Source organism: Centroberyx affinis, unplaced genomic scaffold, assembly GCF_046629955.1.
Source record: "Centroberyx affinis isolate AG114_WGS23_722 - 3 ecotype Tasmania unplaced genomic scaffold, CSIRO-AGI_Caff_v1 ptg003959l_1, whole genome shotgun sequence".
Taxonomy (NCBI): Eukaryota; Metazoa; Chordata; class Actinopteri; order Beryciformes; family Berycidae; genus Centroberyx; species Centroberyx affinis.
In genome coordinates, this window is record NW_027281781.1 from 176,977 (window position 1) to 196,992 (window position 20,016).

The following is a 20,016-nucleotide window of genomic DNA, read 5'->3' on the forward strand; positions in this document are numbered from 1 at the left end:
AAAAACTATAAACCGCCCCATCCCCTGATTTGTTTTCCTCATAATTAGTCACCGTCCTCTTACACTAAACTCGCCTCAGTGAGAAATGGTATTGAAGTTTACTTTGTCCAAGTGGAAGTATTGCCACTATTCTGATTTTATAGACAAGACAAGATTGGACATTTGGTTCCCCTGACCAATTACAGGAGAGGCAGTTGAGTGTTCCCATTTTTGGAAGGTAAGATAAGAGGGTAAGATGCAGCCCTTGGGGGCGGCAAGATGGCCTAGTAGTTAATGAGGTCATCTCCAAACCGAAGGGCCCTGCTTCCGTCCCCCTGTGGTCACACCTGTGGAAATATGCAAAATCCTCAACCCCTAGCTGCTCCAGGGGCACCTCACCGCAATAAAAAAGGCCAAACATGCAAATCCAAAATACAAGGCCACTTTGCTGTTGACCTATCTTACAAAGCTGTTTGATTGATCCGTGTATCACTCCTATTTCGAAATTTCGTCCCACCAACATGAAGTCGGAGAACAGTATTTTTGTACTAGGGCGAATGGTGGATTTGAACATGGAATGATCCATTTCTGAGATTTAGTCTACTAAATTAACTTTAACAAATCAAACTTTTGAGTGTTTTATTTTTCACATACGTCTGTTTTGTGTATGCTCCTGAAAGAAGTCATTCCATCTGATTCTATTTTTGACAAGCCGCTTCTTGCCTCATGCATGAATGGATTACTGAACGGGCCAACCGGGCACATGCCCAGGGGCGCTAGAGCTCAGGGGGGCCCCTGAGCCAGAGCCTGATACATGATGATGCTGTCACTAACTTTACATTTACTGCCCAGTCGAAGGGCTTAGTCATATACATCAACACCAAAGCCCCAAAATCCCCCCTATAATAACCTAAACACTTGTTTTGAAGGTGTCAACATGGCTCTGTCACAGTGAGTGTTCCCCACAGTTTATCTATAGCGCTTTAGCAGTAAAGCGCTGCATTATTATCCAAAGGCCTCATAATGTAAAGTCATGATTTACGAAGACCCCAAAATGTTGTTTTCCCACTCCTAGGGCCCACTGACTCATATACCATGCACCTACTGTGTGGCCATACAGTAGATTTTGGGGCATTGCAGGCAATCAGAGGCATTTTGCACTTTAAAATATGTTTTTTAGGTCAAGAATAATATGCGTTTACACCTTGTAATTCCTTTGTAATTGTTTATTTAGTTTCTCTCCCATAAGTGCAATAACAAACAAAGATAATAGGCATAGCAATATTATATATGCAATAAGAGCATACAATAGTTTTTATGTTCATCTCACTTTTGTATTTAAAAAACTGTTTTGAATATGAATTTGAATGCAATCTTTAATAGCCTAGTATCCCTACATATGTTATCATCATCTTTCAAAAAAGATAAGCTTATAGGCTTCCACTTTCATTTCCATTCTCACTAGATTAATGGGTGTGTTAGACTATTTTATGATTCGTTTAGCCTTCAGAGGTCTGCCTGTTTTTGCTATTTAATTTGCAACATGACTTGCATTCAGTTGTTAGAGGCGACTTAAATGGATTCCAAAATTATAATCAGATAGGTGTTTTTTCTAACGTGCTGGTGGCTTTGAGTGTGTACGAGTCGAGATTCAGGTGATATTGTGCGATTGGCTCTGCATATACTTGTGGAAGGGGGGGGGGGGGTCTTAGTAGCTATCTGTGCCCAGGGGCCCTTTCATGGCATGGTTCTTCCAAAGTAGCTACATGCAAATAAGTTGGAGCCACATCTTGAGGTCATCTGGCCTACCTTGCAGGGATGAGTAGAAACATATATCAAGTGACCAGTTTTGGGGATTTAACGGAAAAGTAACACAATCAGTAGGCCTACTATAACAATTGCTGCTCCCAAATTTGAATGCTCCCAAGGAATAATAAAGAAGTGACAAAAAATACCATTATATGCTAGGCCTACTCAAGTATAAGTATTGTTACTTTGCTGAAAATGTATTTAAGTAGAAGTAAAATTACTGGTGTAAAAATCTACTTAAGTAAAAGTAGAGTAAAAATAAAAGTAAAAAGTAGCAAATTTATAATGCAGTACCGGTACCATGTACCAGTTACTTTTAAAAAAAGAGAGAACTGTTAGATGGGATCTTTTCAATGCAATTCTAAGAGTTCAAAGTAGATTATTTTAATTGAAAAAACAAAAAAACAAAAAAACAATTGCATTGCAAAATAATGGCTCCACATTTGGCCAAGAGCTGTGGTTAATTTGCAACTGGCCAGTTTCTGATGCAATTCTTATGGATGTGATTTAAAATGTAGCAAACTACAATTACACGAAAAAGCTACTGAATTACAGCAACAAGAGTATCTGTAATTACTATCACCCCTGGTAATAAGGAATTAATTTGTTTTTTGAGTAACAAACCCAACGCGTCCATAAGTAAGGGATTTTATTTTGAAAGTTGTGACCGGAAGTCCTATTTTGTATCCTGTCTGTTTGACACTGGCTCATCAGTGTGAGTAGTTGGTTTCCTGCTGCCGCTGCTCCGTGTCCGTAGCGCCGTCCGCCTCTTCAGTGTTGATCGGCTCGCCATGGCGGAAGGACGCAGAGAACAGCCGCCCCATCCTCTCCTCTCCTTACCCCCGGCCAGCAAGCGACCCTGCCTGCGCCCTGCTCCCCGAGGTCCCGGCCCGGGGCCCGGCCACGGCAGCGGGTTCCCCAACTCCCGGTACCGCTCGCCGGAGTCCCTGCTGGACTGCGCCGCGAAGGCAGTGGCGGAAAAGTGGGCCTTCGAGAGAGTGGAGGAGCGCTTCGAGCGGATCCCGGAGCCCGTCCAGCGCCGCATCGTCTACTGGTCTTTTCCCCGCAACGAAAAGGAGATATGCATGTACTCTTCGTTTCAGTGCCGAGCCGCCGGCGAAGAGGGTCCGTCGGCGGCTACCGGTGGGGCTGGGGGTGCTGGGTCCGGGGCTGCTGCCGCCGGCGGTGGCGGAGGATCTACCGCCGGTACGACGGCTACCGCTGGGGCAGCCGGAGCCGTGGGGACGGGAGACGGGTTGCCTTTCCGCCGCGGTATCAGGCTGCTGGAGACCGGCTGTGTGGAAAACGTTTTACAAGTCGGTAAGTGGAATAGTTCGCTATAACCAAGGCGAAGCTCTTTGGCACAAACACCGTGGACTATTTTCAAGTCTCGCTGCTGGATCTCTGCTGGGGATGATTGATGGAAGTTTTCCCAGCTATCGTGGAAAGTACGGAAAGCGGCTGTTTTTGGAGCAAATATAACCACGCAGGGGTCTGTGTGTGTATTTTAGTTTAGTAGGCTTATAAGGAAACACTATCGGGTCATTTGTAGCCTTATTCGGAGTTTATAGCTGCCCCTATGTGAAAAGGGAAGCGAGGATAAGGTTGCTCGCTAGCTTAGCCGACCAGCTGCTGTTTAAAAATTAAAGGGCTTCCTATTGTGGCTTTTCATTACTCCGTAGCTCTGCCCCTGGTTACTGCGTCTTTACGCAGTTCAGGCTTATTTTAAAGCTTGGTTTCGCTATGCAATGAGGTTTTGAAACTGGGGAAGCTGTAGGTCGGCAACTACCAGCACTTTTTCCCCCTCTCCGGGGCTCCTCGTCGACGGCCGGAGCAGGCTGGAGCCTTACCCCGGAGAGAGAGAGGGGGAGGCGGGGAGGGAGGGAGGAGGGCTGACAGACGCGGATACAATAGGACTCAGCGTTATAGCGTCGGGGTTTTATATTTGTTTGCGTAATTTCCCCGTCGCAAAAGTCGTTTTTCTGAACTCACCGTCGGTGGAGGGTGGCTTAGACGAGGAACAAAGGCGGTTATTGGGTCTCTTATTGTGATTAATCCAACGTTAATCCGAAAAAATCCCCCCCATCGCTTTTTGTTTATTTGCTGCTGCTGCTCGGACCGGACAAAGAGCGCAGTCGCCACCAACGTGGAAAATATGTGCTGGAGTGTTTTGGTGTTTTGATTTCTTTTTTAATGTATTACCATTAAAGTTAACACCCTCGTCGCAGCAAATAACATTGAATTGCCTTTATTTGTGCGTTTGCCTGCAGCCTCTCGGTCGCTTGCAACACAAAAGGCTTCCAGTTGAAATGATCGATAAGCGTCTCGCATTTCCAGCGCTGCAGAGAGGCTGTTTCCAAACAAAGGGCCATTCCGCAAAGCTCAATCTCTATTCACATTCTCATTAGTTTCATACCACCCGACTCCACAGAGCCATGAAATGAGCACAAACATTAGGAAAACTGACGAGTTGTAACCAACGTATAGCCGAAAGCAGCCTTTTGTGGTGACTGCGAGGATTTTTTTTAGGCCATATGGTGTGAGAGCCACTGGAGCTTGTCCAGGGTTTCATGTTGCTTCAAGGTATCTGGGGAAAGCTGCAAACTATGGCTAGTGTGTTCTGAGCTGACCGTTGTATCTGATTGCATCTCAGCAATGTTCACTGATGTTGCCTCATAACCATATGAAATCTGAGATTGGGGGAAAACGAAAGTGAGATTTGGTCATAGAAAGACTCATTGCAGACTGACTGTGAGTTTTGCAAGTATGTGTGTGTGTGTGTGTTTGTGGGTGGACAGTTATCCATTACACTCTCTGCATGTATGAGTGTGTTTGGGAGCAGATAAACAAAAAGAATATCTTCAGCACAGTCAATGAAGTTAGTAAAGTCAGATTTGTCCTTTTGGTGATAGCCCCAAGGCCTTAAAATGTGTACCATATGCAAGGACTGTTTGTAAATGGTGAACTATTGTTTTGAATAATCGAGAAATTGTTGGTATCCCACTGTCGATGTACTTTTTACCCACTTCCTTTCATCACACACACACAGACACTAACTTGGTACTCCCGGATAAGTAAAGCTGTGTGTTAGGAGAATTTTAACCCTTTAGGCGAATGCTGGTCTATGCATCTACAGAGCCCCATTTAAAATGATTATAAAGTTTGCTGATGATAGCACATATGCCGCGCCGCCAAACAGGAATATGCAAGTCATTTGTGACTCGGGCAGTTGTATCCCATTCTCCCCCCCCCCCCCCCCCCAAACTTCAGTTGAAGCTTAAACGGTTAAAAATGAAGCGCACACCCGTAAGCAAACACTTCCAGTCTTACCTGCCTCACCGGTGAATCGTTTCCAAATCTCCCCCAAGGTCAGCCGAGGCGCACGGCTTTGTCTTTCTGTCAACAATACACAAGACGGGTTAAATAGCTCTGTGATTACAAGATAAGATTTGAGTGCCGCCTCGCTCGGCAGTTGGGAGACCTCGGGAACCGGTAACTGTGCGGCTGGATTGTGCGGAGGGAGGAGGGCAACAGGGCTCGCATTCATACACAAGTCTAAATACACCCGTTAAGGATCCGGTAATACACCTGGAACTGGTTAGTCTGGCATTGCTTTCACCTGACATTGCATAACAGAGGAGAAAGCTGGATGCATATACCGCATGCCTACTTTGCATAAAGAAAAGGAACAGTTGGGGACCGATTGATCGGGATTGAGACAAGCCTGCATGTTGATGATGCATGCTTTGAAATATTCAGGGAGCTGCAGTCCAAGCTGTTTGTTTGGGACCCTGCCACTGAACTTTTCAGTGCAGATGAGATGCATAGGGCGACGGGCCACTTTTCTACTTATTCGAGTAGTTTGGCAAAAACAGAACCTCTCTGCGGTGTGTTTACATTGTTATGTTCCGCTGCTCTCGGCCCGGTCGAGACAGAGTCATCATCCGTCTGCGGCGTCGGTCCCAGGAGTCGCGGTGGGTCTTGCTGCGTTTCCATGCGGCTCACAGCTCCTGCTATCACAGCGCAGTAGTCGGGACTTTCGGGGAGCCGAAACAGCCCGTTGCTCTTCACAGGCATCAACTTATTTTGGGCAAATCAAGGGCTCTTGTAGTAATCCCCCCCCCTCACATTTGAAATACGACACAACCATAATCCCACAGAGAACCAGTAACGCTCATAAGCAAGCTAAGAGACGAGCTCAAAAGCTGCAGGCTGCATCAAAACTTTTGGCTCCAACTTCCTGTCATAAGATATTAATATATTTCTTGTTGTGTTTTTTTTTTCTTTTCTCACAGCTATCACAAGGGCATCAGGAGCTCGTACTGGCCTTTAGACTTTGTTTTTGTCCCGGGCCTGTCAGAATCAGAGCGCCCGCAGCGAGACTTAGAACTGGTCTTGTTTTTCAGGTGATTACTAATGGGATCTGGTGTTAGGGAGGGAAACCAGTGATCGGCTTTTCTACTCTGCGGGACTCGATCAATTGGGTGTCCAGCTCCGGGTCACGGAGAGTTTAAGACGAGACTAGACTGTGTGAGGAGGTGCACAACTGTTGTCTGCTGTTGCCACCACGGCTTGGTGACTGAAGCCATATGTCGGGAACCTCAAATCTCACTTAAGCAAGGAGACCTAGAGCCACATGGGTGCTGTTTTGCTTTTCATCGCAGTTTCTTACAGGTAGCAAGTTGGATCTATACAGTAATTTGTGCTAATTCAATTATCAGTTGTCCCCAACAGAGCCCAACAAGTTACATCAGCACAGTTGCCTCAAACACATAGGAACATCTGATGGCCAGGAAACGTTTGAATAGAGATTTGACCCTTTATCTCACTTAGTTGCCTGTGGCTGTGAGTGTCGCTGACCTTTATTGCCCCAGAAATTTGCATAGTGTAGACTGCTTTCTTAATTTGAGCCACACAGGTATAAACTCTATGGAAATGTGTCTAGCTATTCTGTGCACTAGTCTGCTTATACTGTGTAAGAGTTTATTAGCTGCGGACAGAGTAGAACTTCAGTTTTCCCTAGGATAGAACTCATAAGTTTCTTTCTCCCTCAACACACTACTCTCATTCATTTCTAATGGATATTGCTAATGTTCCTGTTGTTTCCCAACCATCGTTTCCCGCTCGACCTCCGCACGGGTCCGGGAAGACTTGTTTGGATGACTTATTTTGACCGTTACCACAGTCTCAAAAAGTACAGTGAAACTTAACTAATCCCACTAATGATTAAAAGGTTTTTTTGGTAAAGTCAGCCATTTTAGCACCGCACCGCAATTTTCCGTACGCCGGAGAGTATATGTGTACATCACAAATTTTTCAAAAATGAGATGACTGGTGTGCCCCCTCCCACACACACACACCCCCACACCCATTACCAGTAAATGCCTTTGTCTGTCAGCCTCGGTTAACGGTAATGCTGAGGGATTGGGGGGACGTGAGCTCATCAACAACTCATTGGCCCATGTGTTCATAATAATCTGCTCCCAGCTCCAAGTCATAATTAGAATAATCAAAGCTAAGCGTGCCTGTGTTTGTAAACCCCATCCCCCCCGCCCCTCCAATACACACCACATACACACACACACACGCACATGCGCGCCTAGTAGCCCCCTTTGCCAGAGCCTTATAAAGTCCTCAGAGAGCGGGAGGAAGGGATATAGAGGGAGGGAGGGAAGGGGGTTTCTTTTAGCTTTGAGTCAAGCTTTGGGATTATTGGGTCATGCTTTGTTACCCAGCTGTAGAAAAATCCCTTGTTCACAGAAGGGGGGGAGGAGGGAGGGACTGTGTGTGTGTGTGTGGGTGTGTATATATGCATGTGTGTGTGTTACAAGCACGTCCCTGTCTCCACGGCGTTACATAAAGCTGTAATGGGTCCCCGACGTCTTTTGAAGCACCGGTGACTCTGACAAAGCGAGGCAGCAAAGTTGAACAGGATTAAACTGTATGGGACAGTCAGTCAGTGGGCTGAAAACTCTGCGGGGCTTCCTCGCTCCAAACACTTCAGCACAACACTGGGTTTTTTTTAAACCTACTGTATTCACATGGCAACCTGCCTTTTTCATTGCCATGGTGATTTTGCTAAACAAGAGGTTTGACCAGTTCAAGATAGGCTATATTTTGCATAAATTATTAAACTTAATTTCCACTGTAAATGACTGGGAAGCCAAGCAGGGAATTAGATTAGCCCAGCCAAACCAAAATTTGGCAGTGTGTCTTTTTCCTCCTGGACTCCAAAATGGACAGTAGAAGAAGAGCGTTTGCTCATTAACTGTTTTGTATTCATCGGAAACAATAATTGCAGGTGGACAAACATATGTGCTCACAACCGTTTTGCTAGGTTTTTCGAATTCATTCACACATGTTCTACTGAAAACGCTGAAAATCCGATTCGACATCTACTGCGTACCGGCCACAATGTGAAGACCGCACCGGTGGTTCTCAAAGTAGGGACCGGAGCCCCCCCCCCAAGAGGTCCGCGAGGAGTGCGTCCCAAAGTTTTATTCCACTCTATACAATGAAATATGTAAGAGAGCGACTATCTGGGTCAAGTTTTTGTTGTTTCCCCCTGGCCTACAGCAACGAAAGGGATTCCGGGATCCGCGGCGCGAAGTTCTCAAGGAGGCTCCTTTTACGCCACCTCGGTAAAATAAGAATCGCTCACCGTTCCTTTATGATTTACTACGAACTGCAGCGGTTTCCCATATGTGCGTGGGGGGCCGGGGGCCAGTTATTTCCTCAGATGCGGTTTCCTGGCAGGGCCGGCCTCAGGGTTCTCTCGTCGTGGAAAAAAAAGCCTGCGAGCCTCCCGGTGCGAAGACCCCCCCCCCCCCCGGTTGCCCAAGAGTGTTGCGATAAAAGAAGGGAAGAGGCGGGTGAGCTCATCCACCCCGTTGCCTCATCTCCCATCTTTCTTCCTGACGCGACTCGCACCGCTCTCCCTTCTCTTCGTCTGTTGCGCTGTCTCTCTTTTTTCTTCTTCTGTCTTCATTCTGTTGTCCATATGTCTCTGTCTTTGTCTTTCTTGCTATCTTTCTTACTCTTTGTGTCTTTTTTATGTCATACTCTTTCTCTCACCTACCTATCTGTAACTCTTTGTCTTTCTTTCTTTCTTTCTTTCTCTCTGTCCCTTCCTTCTGGTTCTCACACTCACTCTTTCTGTAACTCACATCAATAAAGGGTGACTCGCACTTGAATCACACTCTGTCTTTAGGCAGCTGTGCCGCGAAACGCTGATGCCAATCTTATCGTCTTCTCGTTTTCTTCGTCCCCTCCGAGGTTTGTGGGGGGGGGGGGGCGGGGGGAAGCTGGAAAGAGTCCGTCATGACTTCGTTAGAGGAGAAGGAGGACGGCTCTCGCTTTACACCTCGGCGGCTCGGGTTCCTCCGGGTGGCCAAACGAGCATCGCTGATGTCAGGCCCGAGTTAGTTGATGGCGTGTGTGTGTGTGTGTGTGTGTGTGTGTGTGTGTGTGTGTGTGTGTGTGAGGGAATGAATAATGCGTGCGCGAGGCTTAAATTGTTCCCATACACTGTCACCTCTTTTCGTCCAGTCCTTGGGCCGAGCGCTCGGAAAAAATTCCCCAAATTTCCCAAAAGAGAGGCAGTAAAAAAGAGAAAGGTCGAAAGAAAGGATGCCATATGGATTTACCAGGAACCTATTTCATATTTAGCGCATCTATTTCATATTTCGGCATGTTTTCTTTGTCTCAGTATGTTGATTCATACGTTTTCCCATACTTTTCATTCATGTATTCTTTCTAGCGTGTTCTAGTGTTGGAATTGTTGTTTCTAACTCCCATTTGCTGTATTCCTTGTTTTCAGTCTTTTTTTTTGTTTTCTACCTTTCTTTGCTGTTCCCTGCTACTATTCGCTGCAGTTTAAGTTTCATCTTACCCTTTATTCAAATTTTCATCAGCTTTTATATCGAGAAATACAGCTGTCTTTCCTCTTTAACCTTCACTGTAGTGATAATTGTAGCTAGGTTCTTGGGCACTAATTTGCCAGAGCGTATCGTTTTTTTCCTTCAGTCCTTTTCTCTCTCTCATATCTATTTATCCATCTGTATTCTGGGCACAACTCATTCTGAGCCTCCACTTCAGCCACTTAGCACACACACACACACACACACACACACACACACACACGCAGCCTCTGTCTTCCGTCCTTCCTCGGCGCCCGACGCAGACAGACAATATTTAATCAACGTAATTAATTCCATGCCCGCCATACTCGAAAAGGGAAAATCAGTAAAACAAATCGTCCCCTCACTCTTATTAGCTCTCCGAGAGGCTCGTGAAAGATGAGGCCATTAGGACGCCGCTCTGTTGTTGTATTCATCAAAGGGAGAGGCACCTGTACGTACGCGTGTGTGCGAGAGCGCACGAGGGCTGATTATATAAAATCATTAATCAGAGATTGTTGCTAGAGGGCCGCCTCTGCCAAGGGAGCAAGGTGACCATCTGTACGTTGCACCCCGAACACCCGCAGAACATGTATGGAAAAGAAATGGGAAAGTGGTAATCCAAGAGTTCCTTGTTTTTTTGGAGGATCTCGCTGTGGTGTTTCTGCACTGCTCCTCCCACAGATCACCTGTCAATCAAAACAGTGTGTCCAGTACTGTGACCTTGGATGTTTTTGTTGATGAAGTTTGAGTCACTGCTTCCGGAAACGCATCACTTCCTGTGCGGCAGGGGATTTTTCACCAGGAAAAACGTACCAGACACCGGGTGTTTGGAACAGCAACTGCTCATGAACTGGATATAGGTTGAGTCACTATTGTGTTATTTCAGTTGGCAATAGAAAGTAACAAAATGGACATTATAGACTATATATGAAAATGTTGTGGATTATTACTTTAAAAGCCACAGAACCTGTAACCATTAACCTCACAGATATCGTTATTTTAGGGGACACACATCACTCATTCACTTTCTTAAAATGATTCCTCCTTGTTTTCCTTCAGTATTTCCAGCATTGTTGTTCCAGCATTGTGTGAGTGTGTGTGTGTGTGTGTGTGAGTGTGTTTTCCGGCTCCGTTTTTTTTCTGTTAACCTCGTCCTCAGGTGTTTTGACCACAAAACATTTCCTCGCCGCAATTTCCAGCTATGCCGCTTCCCACTCTCGGCTTGTTTGCAGTAACAAGCAGAAATGGCATGTTTCGCCGTTGCTGCTGTTTGCTCAGCTCAGTCCCTCAACAACAGCTCCTTTCCTCACTGTTGTGTAACACTCCAACGTGCGCGCGAAGGTGTGTATTTGTAAATGCCTGTCCCTGCTAAGATAAAACACAATGCAACAACCGCGTTTTTTACTACTCCTGAGTTTGTAACCCCCCCCCCCCTCCCAGGTTGATAACGGTGGTTTTTACCTTGGGTGGTGGATGTACAATTAGCAGCCCAGATCAATGGTGGCCTTGTCCTTTCAGCTTTTGAAGCCGATAGCCTGCTGCAGATCAGTTATTGCACTGTTCCACACCTGTCTTTTATTGACTCCACGTGTGTGTGAGTGTGTGTGTGTGTGTGTGTGCTTTAACATGGCGGTTTTACACATTTGGCCCCCGTCCATGTCTGTGTGCGAAGGGGAGGGAGAGAGCCCCGCACTTAAAAGAGAAGGCTCAGGCTTGCAGACTGGACTATTATGTCCTCGTTTGGTTGTAATTGCCTAACAAATGTTGGGGAGAGAGAGAGAGAGATAGAAAGAAAGAGGGGAGGGGGAGGGGGAGGGGGGGGGGGGTGGCATTTGAAATGCAAAATGGACCCAAATCTAACCACGTCTTATGGTCAGATGGTCAGTGTCATATCTACCAGTAGTGTATGATGCAGTCAAATGGGTTTTCTATTGAAGCTAATCATCTTTTCATATAGTAGTGTCACACAGATGTTTTTATGGCCGAATAATCTCACACCTTGGTTTAGCAATTTGTTAAGGCTGCTCTATGTCAACATTATACGACACATAAATATATGAAACATAAATATTATGTAGGCTGGAGGTGTCGTGTTGGATTGCGGCCAAATTGCCTTCACTCTTTGGTTTTATCGAGACCGGGCCAGCAAGATTTGACTAATATATATTTTCTATTATGCTACACCTATATACTCATCCCACATGAGATTAAATGACGCATTTCCATAAACATAAAAGCAACGCCTGTGGCTTGGAGCGCAGCGGGAGGGGGAAATCCAGGATGACTCAAATGGGGGAGGAAGGCACTGACAGGTAGCATTGTTAAAATAATACAAAAAAAAAAAACCAAGTAAAGCTCTCGGGTTTAGACCTCTTTGTAAAGGATATGATTTTTTTTCTCTGGATTCAGGGTGTTTTTGGACGAGCGGAGCCGCCTAAGCCCCTTCACCCGTTACATGAAAGAAAGGTTCAAGAGAACAATCTTCCCCCTCGGTGGATTCCTGACTGATGTGTTTTGGAGCGAGTTCTTCCATCGGAGTAGATATGCTAATTCTCATATCATATCGTGACTATCTCATTGATTTGGACGTTTGAATGGCAAAAATACCATTTCTAGGGGGAGATTGTTTGCGTGGTATTGGTGAAAATCTAGAAATGAAGGGAAAAGCAAACCGATCTTTGATGAGGCTTTTCTTGAGATTACAGTTCTCATTCTTTCCCACACCCATGCGAAGGTTCTCGTGCCTGCAAAGGTAACAGAAGAACCCCAGAAACGTGAGTCACAGATCTAAGTTTCCCGTGCCTTTCAACATGTTACTCAAACCCAAGGGACACAGAAGTTGCGGCTTTTCGGACACTATTCAATGAGTAAGACCCGCGGACGCACCGTTCGTTTCTACTGCAGATTCTTCCTGTTTTTTTTCTTCGTAGGTTTGTGCAACCCTGGGGAGAAAAATGACACAGGAAAATGTAATATTGATTCAAAGAGAGACGGTGCGTCATATCGTCATATGCGTTAAACCTCAACAAGAGGAAGGAACTAAGCGGCCGCGGACCCTTAACTCGGCCCTCAACCGTCTCTTCAATAAGAGGAACTTTCCACCAGACTGAAACTTTTAAGACCCGTCTTCCTTTTATTGACTCCCACTTTCCTTCCTTCTTTTGAAACTCTGTGTAGGGGAAAAAAAGGAGCATTACTCTGTTCATCTCTGTAGTGCGCTATTGATTACTTGATGGTTGGATAGAACTCATTCAAGCAGAACTCTCATTCTAGGTGTGTGTGTGTGTGTGTGTGTGCGTGTGGTTCTCCTCTTCAACTCCAGGCGTGCTTTGGAGGCACCCTCAGCCCTTAGGCTCGGTAACCAAACCTTCCTGAAGTCTTTTAATGGTGGCATTCATTTTACATATGGATCAGCTTTTGGTAAAAAAAACAAACAAAAAAAAAACGCCAAAGGCATTTACACCAATTAAGAACTTGTGGGTGAAAACTAAGCTATTTTTCTTTCTCAAGTCTTCTGATGGCTAGCTTTGCCAGTGTGGCTGCCTGGTGTTTTTGTTGGATTTAAGAGGCTGAACATAGCGCCACCACTGGAAACATTATGAGGAAAAAGAGATCCGAGGCTCTCCAAAATAGGTTAAAAAGCCTGGCTTTGGGCTATTCATTATGAAAAGTTTTAAAAAACTGCGCTCAACACATTTCGGTCATTTCGGTGACCCTGATGAAGGCTTTGGACACAGTTTTTAAACTTTTCATAATGATTAGCCAAATATCTCATTTTAGACTGCTTTGGATCTCTTTTTCCTCTTGACTAGATCACCCCTTTTTCCATAGAGCACCCAACCCGACTGTCTTCAACATCAGAAGCTCCGAAGCTTTTCAAAGTACTTTGTTTTTCAAACATTATTAGCGATTGGCATAATTATCACAAAATCCTCTCTTTTTGTAACCAAATAAACAGAAACAAACTGCAGAAAAATAGAGATGTCTTGGCTTCTCATTTAGATGGTCTGAATGATTGATTGATTGGCAAACAGTAGCCAGTGTTGGCTCCTTATAGAAGGGTCCTGTTCTCGTTCTTGTTCTTTTGTCTTTCTTTCTGTCTGTCTTGCTCATTTTCTTTTTCTGTCCGTCTGAGTTTGCGTGCTGGGAGCAGAGAGAGAGCAGATCCGGAGAGTAAAGCATGAGAGGGTTAACGTTGGAAAGATCAGGGTCTCTCAGAGCCAATTAGATTAGATTTGACCTTTTTACACTGCACAACATCATCAGCCGTGGCTACCATTGGTTTGATCTGTGTGGCACAGCAAATACCAGTGGAACTAGCTTTGGGGACACTGCACTGTGAATACTGTGGCCTTTTCACATGAAATACACACCACCACATGTACGTACAAACACTTGCGTGGACACACACACTTTTGTGGGGCAAAACTGGGGTGGAGCTTCGTAAAATAATCTCAAATTGATGTGATGATGTATTTTTTTTCAGTATTTCCACTGTAGTAGCATTTGAACACAGCACTCGCATTCATTTCAAATGGAAATTCCTCTTCTTTTGCTATTCCCCATAATTCCCTGCTTTGCGTTAGCTGGTCCTGACCCCCGATGCTGCCGCTTTCCCTCTTTCCATTGAATTTCCCGTGAATTTGATGCTTGTATTGTGTTGCCTGTCTCCCCGCTTGAAACGGGCAGCCTTAGATCATAGATAGCGATCTGGCATAGCCGTCCCCTTTTTTCCTTTTCTTGTTTTGCGAATACACACGCACACACACACACACACACACTCGCGCAGTTGTGTATTGCAGCGAGTGGCCGTATCCTATGCGCTTTTTCAATCTCCACAGCACTCAAAGCCCCTGACAACGGCGGCGCTATTACTATCAACAAGGCAGACGATGGCCCATAGAGGTCCATTGTGTGGGATCCATCCATTATACGCGGACGAGAAACCATTTCCATACATTTGGTGGGCTTTGATCGTAGGAAATGGGAGTCAATACCACAGCTGCATGGTTTTTTTGTGCGTGTCATCGCAGCAGCATACAGATATACTGTTGCTGCTCATCTCAGACTGAGAGGAAGACGGGAACAGTGTTTTCCATATTTCTGTCCGCTAATATTCAACAGTAAATACTTAGTGCCGACCTCTTAAAGTGATTCGATCCTTCCGAATTCTCAGGTTTGCCTCTCTCTGGCCGTCTTGCTCTCTCTCTCTCTCTCTCCATCATTCGCTCTCCCCCAATGTGTGGATAAGGTTTTAAAGGAAGCACTTAGGGCTAAAACTACGAATAATTATATCACTTAGAGACCAAGTCCCCCTATTATCGTTATTCAGACTGTCAGTGTGCATTAGCAAATGGGCCGGGGCCTCCTGCGTGGCTAAATTATTCTGAGTAGTCCTCCGCTGTGTGGATCTTAAATGTGACCGGCGCACCGCTGTTTAACCCCCCCCCCCCTCCAAAAAAAAAGTCCTAACCACTTCCCATTCTTCTTTGTCCAAGTACCCAGTCGACACCACGCATTGCAGAGGCCTAGTTTCTCTATCCGCCTCTGCCTGCGTCTCCATACCTTCCATACAATTTTAAACAAACTTTTTTGAAATGTCGCGAAAACATCAGCCGGTTCGAAGTTTTCCAACATCCACCAGGAAAAAAACGAAGAGTCTTTCACGCATCGATCGGGCCGCCCGACGCCGAAAACGAAGGAATGCACTCGGCGATATTCTAATGCACCGACTAATGGCCGTGCGACCACAACGCAGACTTGCAGGTCTGGATCGACGGCGTCTATGACCCTTTCTGGGAAGTCGTGGCCGACGGATCCTTACACAGACAAACACCAGATGCATTTCCAAGCCTGAAGCGAGCGTAAAAACCCCCCCCAATACCGAGCGCGTTTTATTGAAATTTTGCCGTTTCCGTTCAGCCTTTCACTTCAGCCGCTCACTCTCTCGGTCTCACGTTGCTTTATCGACGGCCTCTTCCCCCCCATAACCGAGCCAGGTAAGACCGAGAAGCATCGATCACCTCTGTTTACCCGCTTCCGTCTCCCCGCTCTTCGCCGTTTTCCTCCCCCTTTCCTTTTGCCTCCACCTTTCCCCTCCTCTCTGCCTTCCTCGCTCCTTCTCTCTCTCTCTCTCTCTGGCTGCTAATAACAGTACTCTATGGGTTTCTGTAGAGGAAGGCCTGCTATGGCCCATTAGGCTCCAGTCTCACTGACAAATGAGTGGAAAGATGACTGCAGAGAGAGGAGGAGGAGGAGGAGGAGGACAGGAGGTGAGGATGATAGGAGCGGGGCAGGGCTGGGCGAACGCAAGAAAAGAGGGAAAGGGCAGGAGAGAGGGAGAAGAAGGTGGAGAAATGGATGGAAAAGGTGGAAGGTGACAGGGAGAGGAAATGAGAGGAGGTGTAAAAGAAGGAGGGAGAAGAAGAGCGGGGGGGGGGGGGGGGAGGAAGGAAGAGACGGAGCTGAAAGGCAAAACGTAGAAGAGTACATAACCAACCTGTCACCTCTGGCTCTCCCTTCCCCCTTCTCTCTCTCACACACACACACACACACACACACTCTGCAGTCACAAAAAAGCCAAAGGGGAGGGAGGGACCTCATTAGGCTCTCAGCAGTCCATCACACCGAAAGAGAGAGAGAGGGAGGGAGAGATAAAGAGAGAGGGAGAGAGAGACTACGGAGTGCAATGATGGGGGAAGGGCAGACCCTACGAAAAGCAGGGAGCAAAGGGAGGAATGAAATTGAATTGATAGGAGCAGTCAAGTGCAGCAGTAACACACAAGCTCCCACCACACACACACACACACATGGACACACACTCACACACCCGTCCTCTCTACGCAACATGATTAATGTGGTCAACAGCCGTGAGGCTCAGTCTGGTCAAGACCTCTCACCCTCTTTTACACACTCAAGCACACACACACACACATGCACACGCACACACACACACACACAAATTTGCTTGGCAGCCCTCCCGCCCCCCTCCTCGCACCCAAACAAAGATGGAGGGAGCAGACGCAGAAGAAATGTCCCCCTCCTCCATGTTGTTTTGGACACTAAACTGATAACATTTCCTCTATATATTGCAAAAAAAGTTCCTATGCTCGCTTGAGGAGGAGCCGTTTTTTTTTGTCGATAAGGACATTATGCAAATAAGAACATTATTGCAAATGGAGTCATTACAGAAATGGAAACGCATTTGTCTAGCAAATAATGACGTAGCAATGTTTGTCAGTAAAATATCTGTCCATCACGCACTCCCAGAAGAACGGATGCGCTTTCTCTCCCCTGTGTAAGCCGCTCCTCATAGTTGTATGAGTGTCAGTTGGTATATTAGAATATAACCAAGTGCAATATTTTCTTTGTTTTCCTTCCCTTTCCAACTTGACCATTACAAATCAAATCTTGACAGACTTTTTTTCCATTTTTTCCCTCATTGATGTCGTCGTTTTTATGTAGGTCTACATGCAGGAAGCTTGTTTGTGCTTCAACCCAGCTGATGGAAATGTCAAAAAATCTTGCAACATTTTAAGATTTTACTTAAAATTAGTTTGACAGCTGGATGGAAACTACTCAGCCATTTTGAGCATAGCAATTCAGAACACATTTTTACATTTACACCCATTTTTAATGCCAGTACAATGACAGACAATGTAACTAATCATGGAGGCTTCTTGTAGGCTTTTAGGATTGTGTAGCACAAGAGAGAAGAAAACTCTTCCTACAGAAGCCTGGAAAAGTACGAAAACTGTATTCGATCATTTGTGTGTTCAAAAGTTTGGAAAAGTACGGAAACACATTGTTGATAAGTTCTTTCTGTAGTTGTAGTTCCACTGTCATTTGACCCATTTTGATATTTGATGAGTGATACGGCCTAGCTGACAGTCACGCTATCCACTATCAGCCACTAGAGCATCATATCAAACACTGCCCTAAATCTTCCAAGTCCAGTCAGGCAGTTGAGGTCTGGAAAAAAAATCTCAAATTTTAAAATGGAACATTGGTAGGAAGCATCGCGGAAAGAATGGAAAAGGCAGGCTCGCTGACCCACAGCATTGCTGAGGCGACATAAATGACTTCATATAACTTAATTGTGAACAGTGCAAGGGGCCGCAAATCACTTCCTCAACTATGTTTTTACCCTAGGCACCAGCCAGCACACACAGACGGACAGCATCGGCAGCTACGGCCGATTTAATCGTTGTAAACAAATTTCTGCGGATAACATATTAAACAAAATGGACCGTGGGGGGAAAAACCCTGCAGCCGTTTGACTTTCCATCCACACCGGCTTGCCTGTGTAAAATGGCCGTAAGACTTTTGAACCCAAACCACTTAAATCATCAGAGTCAGGATGAGGCCAGTAAACTTTCCATCGCTGGAAGCACATAATAGGTTACTAGTTGTTAACATTAAGGCTATGGATTATTCCCTGTTGCTGCTGTTGTGTGTGTGTTCGTGTGTGTGTGTGCGTGTATCCGTGAATAGAGGGATGCTAGTAGTTGTCATGCTGTAACGGGATTAGGTGCCCTCTCCACTGCCGCTCACCACATGACCATTGTAGTGGTAGGCCCTCTGTGTGTGTGTGTGTGTGTGTGTGTGTGTATAAGGCCCGAGGCTGGGGGTCCGTTGGGGGGGAGTTTTATCTCTGGGGCTCTCGCTCTGCTCTGTAGACCCAGGGGGCCCCCAGCAGGAAGGTCCGACACACACACACACACACACACACACAATGCTTCAGATCGCAGTGTGAAGCTGTTTCACTCATGGCATTTTTACTAGAGAAGTCCACTGTTTTTGTACATTTTCAATTTGTGGTTGACAGAAGGGAGTGTTTGTACGCCCAGCATTGCGTTTCCACCTCCATTTCCTATTTTTGCATCTTTGTTTTTGTGTCCAAAAGGGTTTCACTTTCTGTCTTGACCTTGATAGGGAGATGGTGCTGAATTTAGAAGAGGGATCCAACCTCCTATCTGAAACCCTCCTCCCTCTTTTCCTCCTCTCTCTCTCTCCCTCTCCCTCTCTCTCAGACACACACACACATACACACCCCAAAGCCCAATCTGTATATTTCTCTTTTTTTTTTTTATTTTAAAGTCTAATTTTCACCTAGTTAAATTTTGCCTCAGAAAGGGGGTAGCGGGCAGCACGCTAAGCACTTTTTCTGCCACCGCAGCAGAAAGGAGGTGTGTGTGTGTGTGTGTGTGCGCACGCATGTGTGTAAATCAGTGTTCAAAGTGTTGTGAGTTATCAGCGGGATGAAACGCCACCGCTGTAACAATGGGATTAAAGCGGCGCGTATGAAAGAAGCAATTAAATGCTATCTTATCTCATCTGCCTTTAACACCAAAAAGCACTTTCATAATTTTTTTTCAAGTTTCCCCCCCCCCTCCTCTCCTCTGGGGGCCACCTCCAGGTTCCCGGCGGACGCTGCCGATTGGTCGGACGGCCGGCCTGTCCTTTCGTCCGATTGGTCAACTTAAGCGGGCACTGACCAGTCAGACGAAAGGATGGTAAACTTGTCAAACGTGCATGTGCTCTGTATTTTTTTTTTTGTTCTTAAAGTACAGTACGGTTTTTGTTTTCCCGGACAAGCTGATCTCAGGACTGTACTAAAGCTCTACTAATGCTTTTGTTCTCAACATCAGTAAACAGACAGTAATCCTCTACCTCACCTCACCTTTCCTCGTGTCCTCACCTGTCCCCGTTGCGGTGGAAAAAGCCTTTTTTTTTTTTTTAACGGAATATTCACGGCCATTACCTTTTAAATCATCATTCATCTCTTCATTCCGGGTGGCAGGATGGAGAAAGAAGACGGAGGAGAGAAAAGCAAAAGAGACGTAGCAGTGAGGGAGGAGGGGGTGGGGGGGGGGGTATGGCCGTGTGATTGAAGAGGGTTTGTCTGGATAATTCCCTGTGATTGGAGTCATTCTCTCTCTCCTTTCTCTCTCCCTCTCTCTCTGCTTAGCCTTCACTTGGCCTCTTTGTCCTTTTGTGTTCTCCCTTCCTCCCTCCCTTCCTCTTTTCTCCCTGTCCATCAAGGCCCCCCCCGTCTGACATTAAAGAGCCAACAGGAATGCGGCTTGCCCGGCTTCGCGGGGGCCTGAGTTTGATGGCGGTGTGTGCCAGAGAGAGAGAGAGAGAGAGAGAGAGAGAGGGGAAGTGAGAGAAACATGAAGATGTCCACGAATGGAAAAAGATGAGGACGTTTCTTAAAGGGCTAGTTTTGGATCTGGGACTTGGGTTTAGGGTTAAGATTAGAATTAGGATTAGGTTTAAATTAGGGTTTAAGGTTAGACATGTAGTGGCACACACCTTTTGCCGT

At 45.9% G+C, this 20,016-nt stretch overlaps 1 protein-coding gene across 1 annotated transcript in view; it reads left to right on the forward strand.

Annotated features, from left to right (window-relative positions):
* The first annotated feature begins 2,579 nt into the window (after window positions 1-2,579).
* zswim5 (zinc finger, SWIM-type containing 5) overlaps window positions 2,580-20,016 on the forward strand; it is a 56,738-nt gene continuing 39,301 nt past the window's right edge. Inside the window, 1 exon segment of the mRNA XM_071541860.1 lies at window positions 2,580-3,108. Within this exon segment, the coding sequence (XP_071397961.1) occupies window positions 2,580-3,108 (529 nt within the window).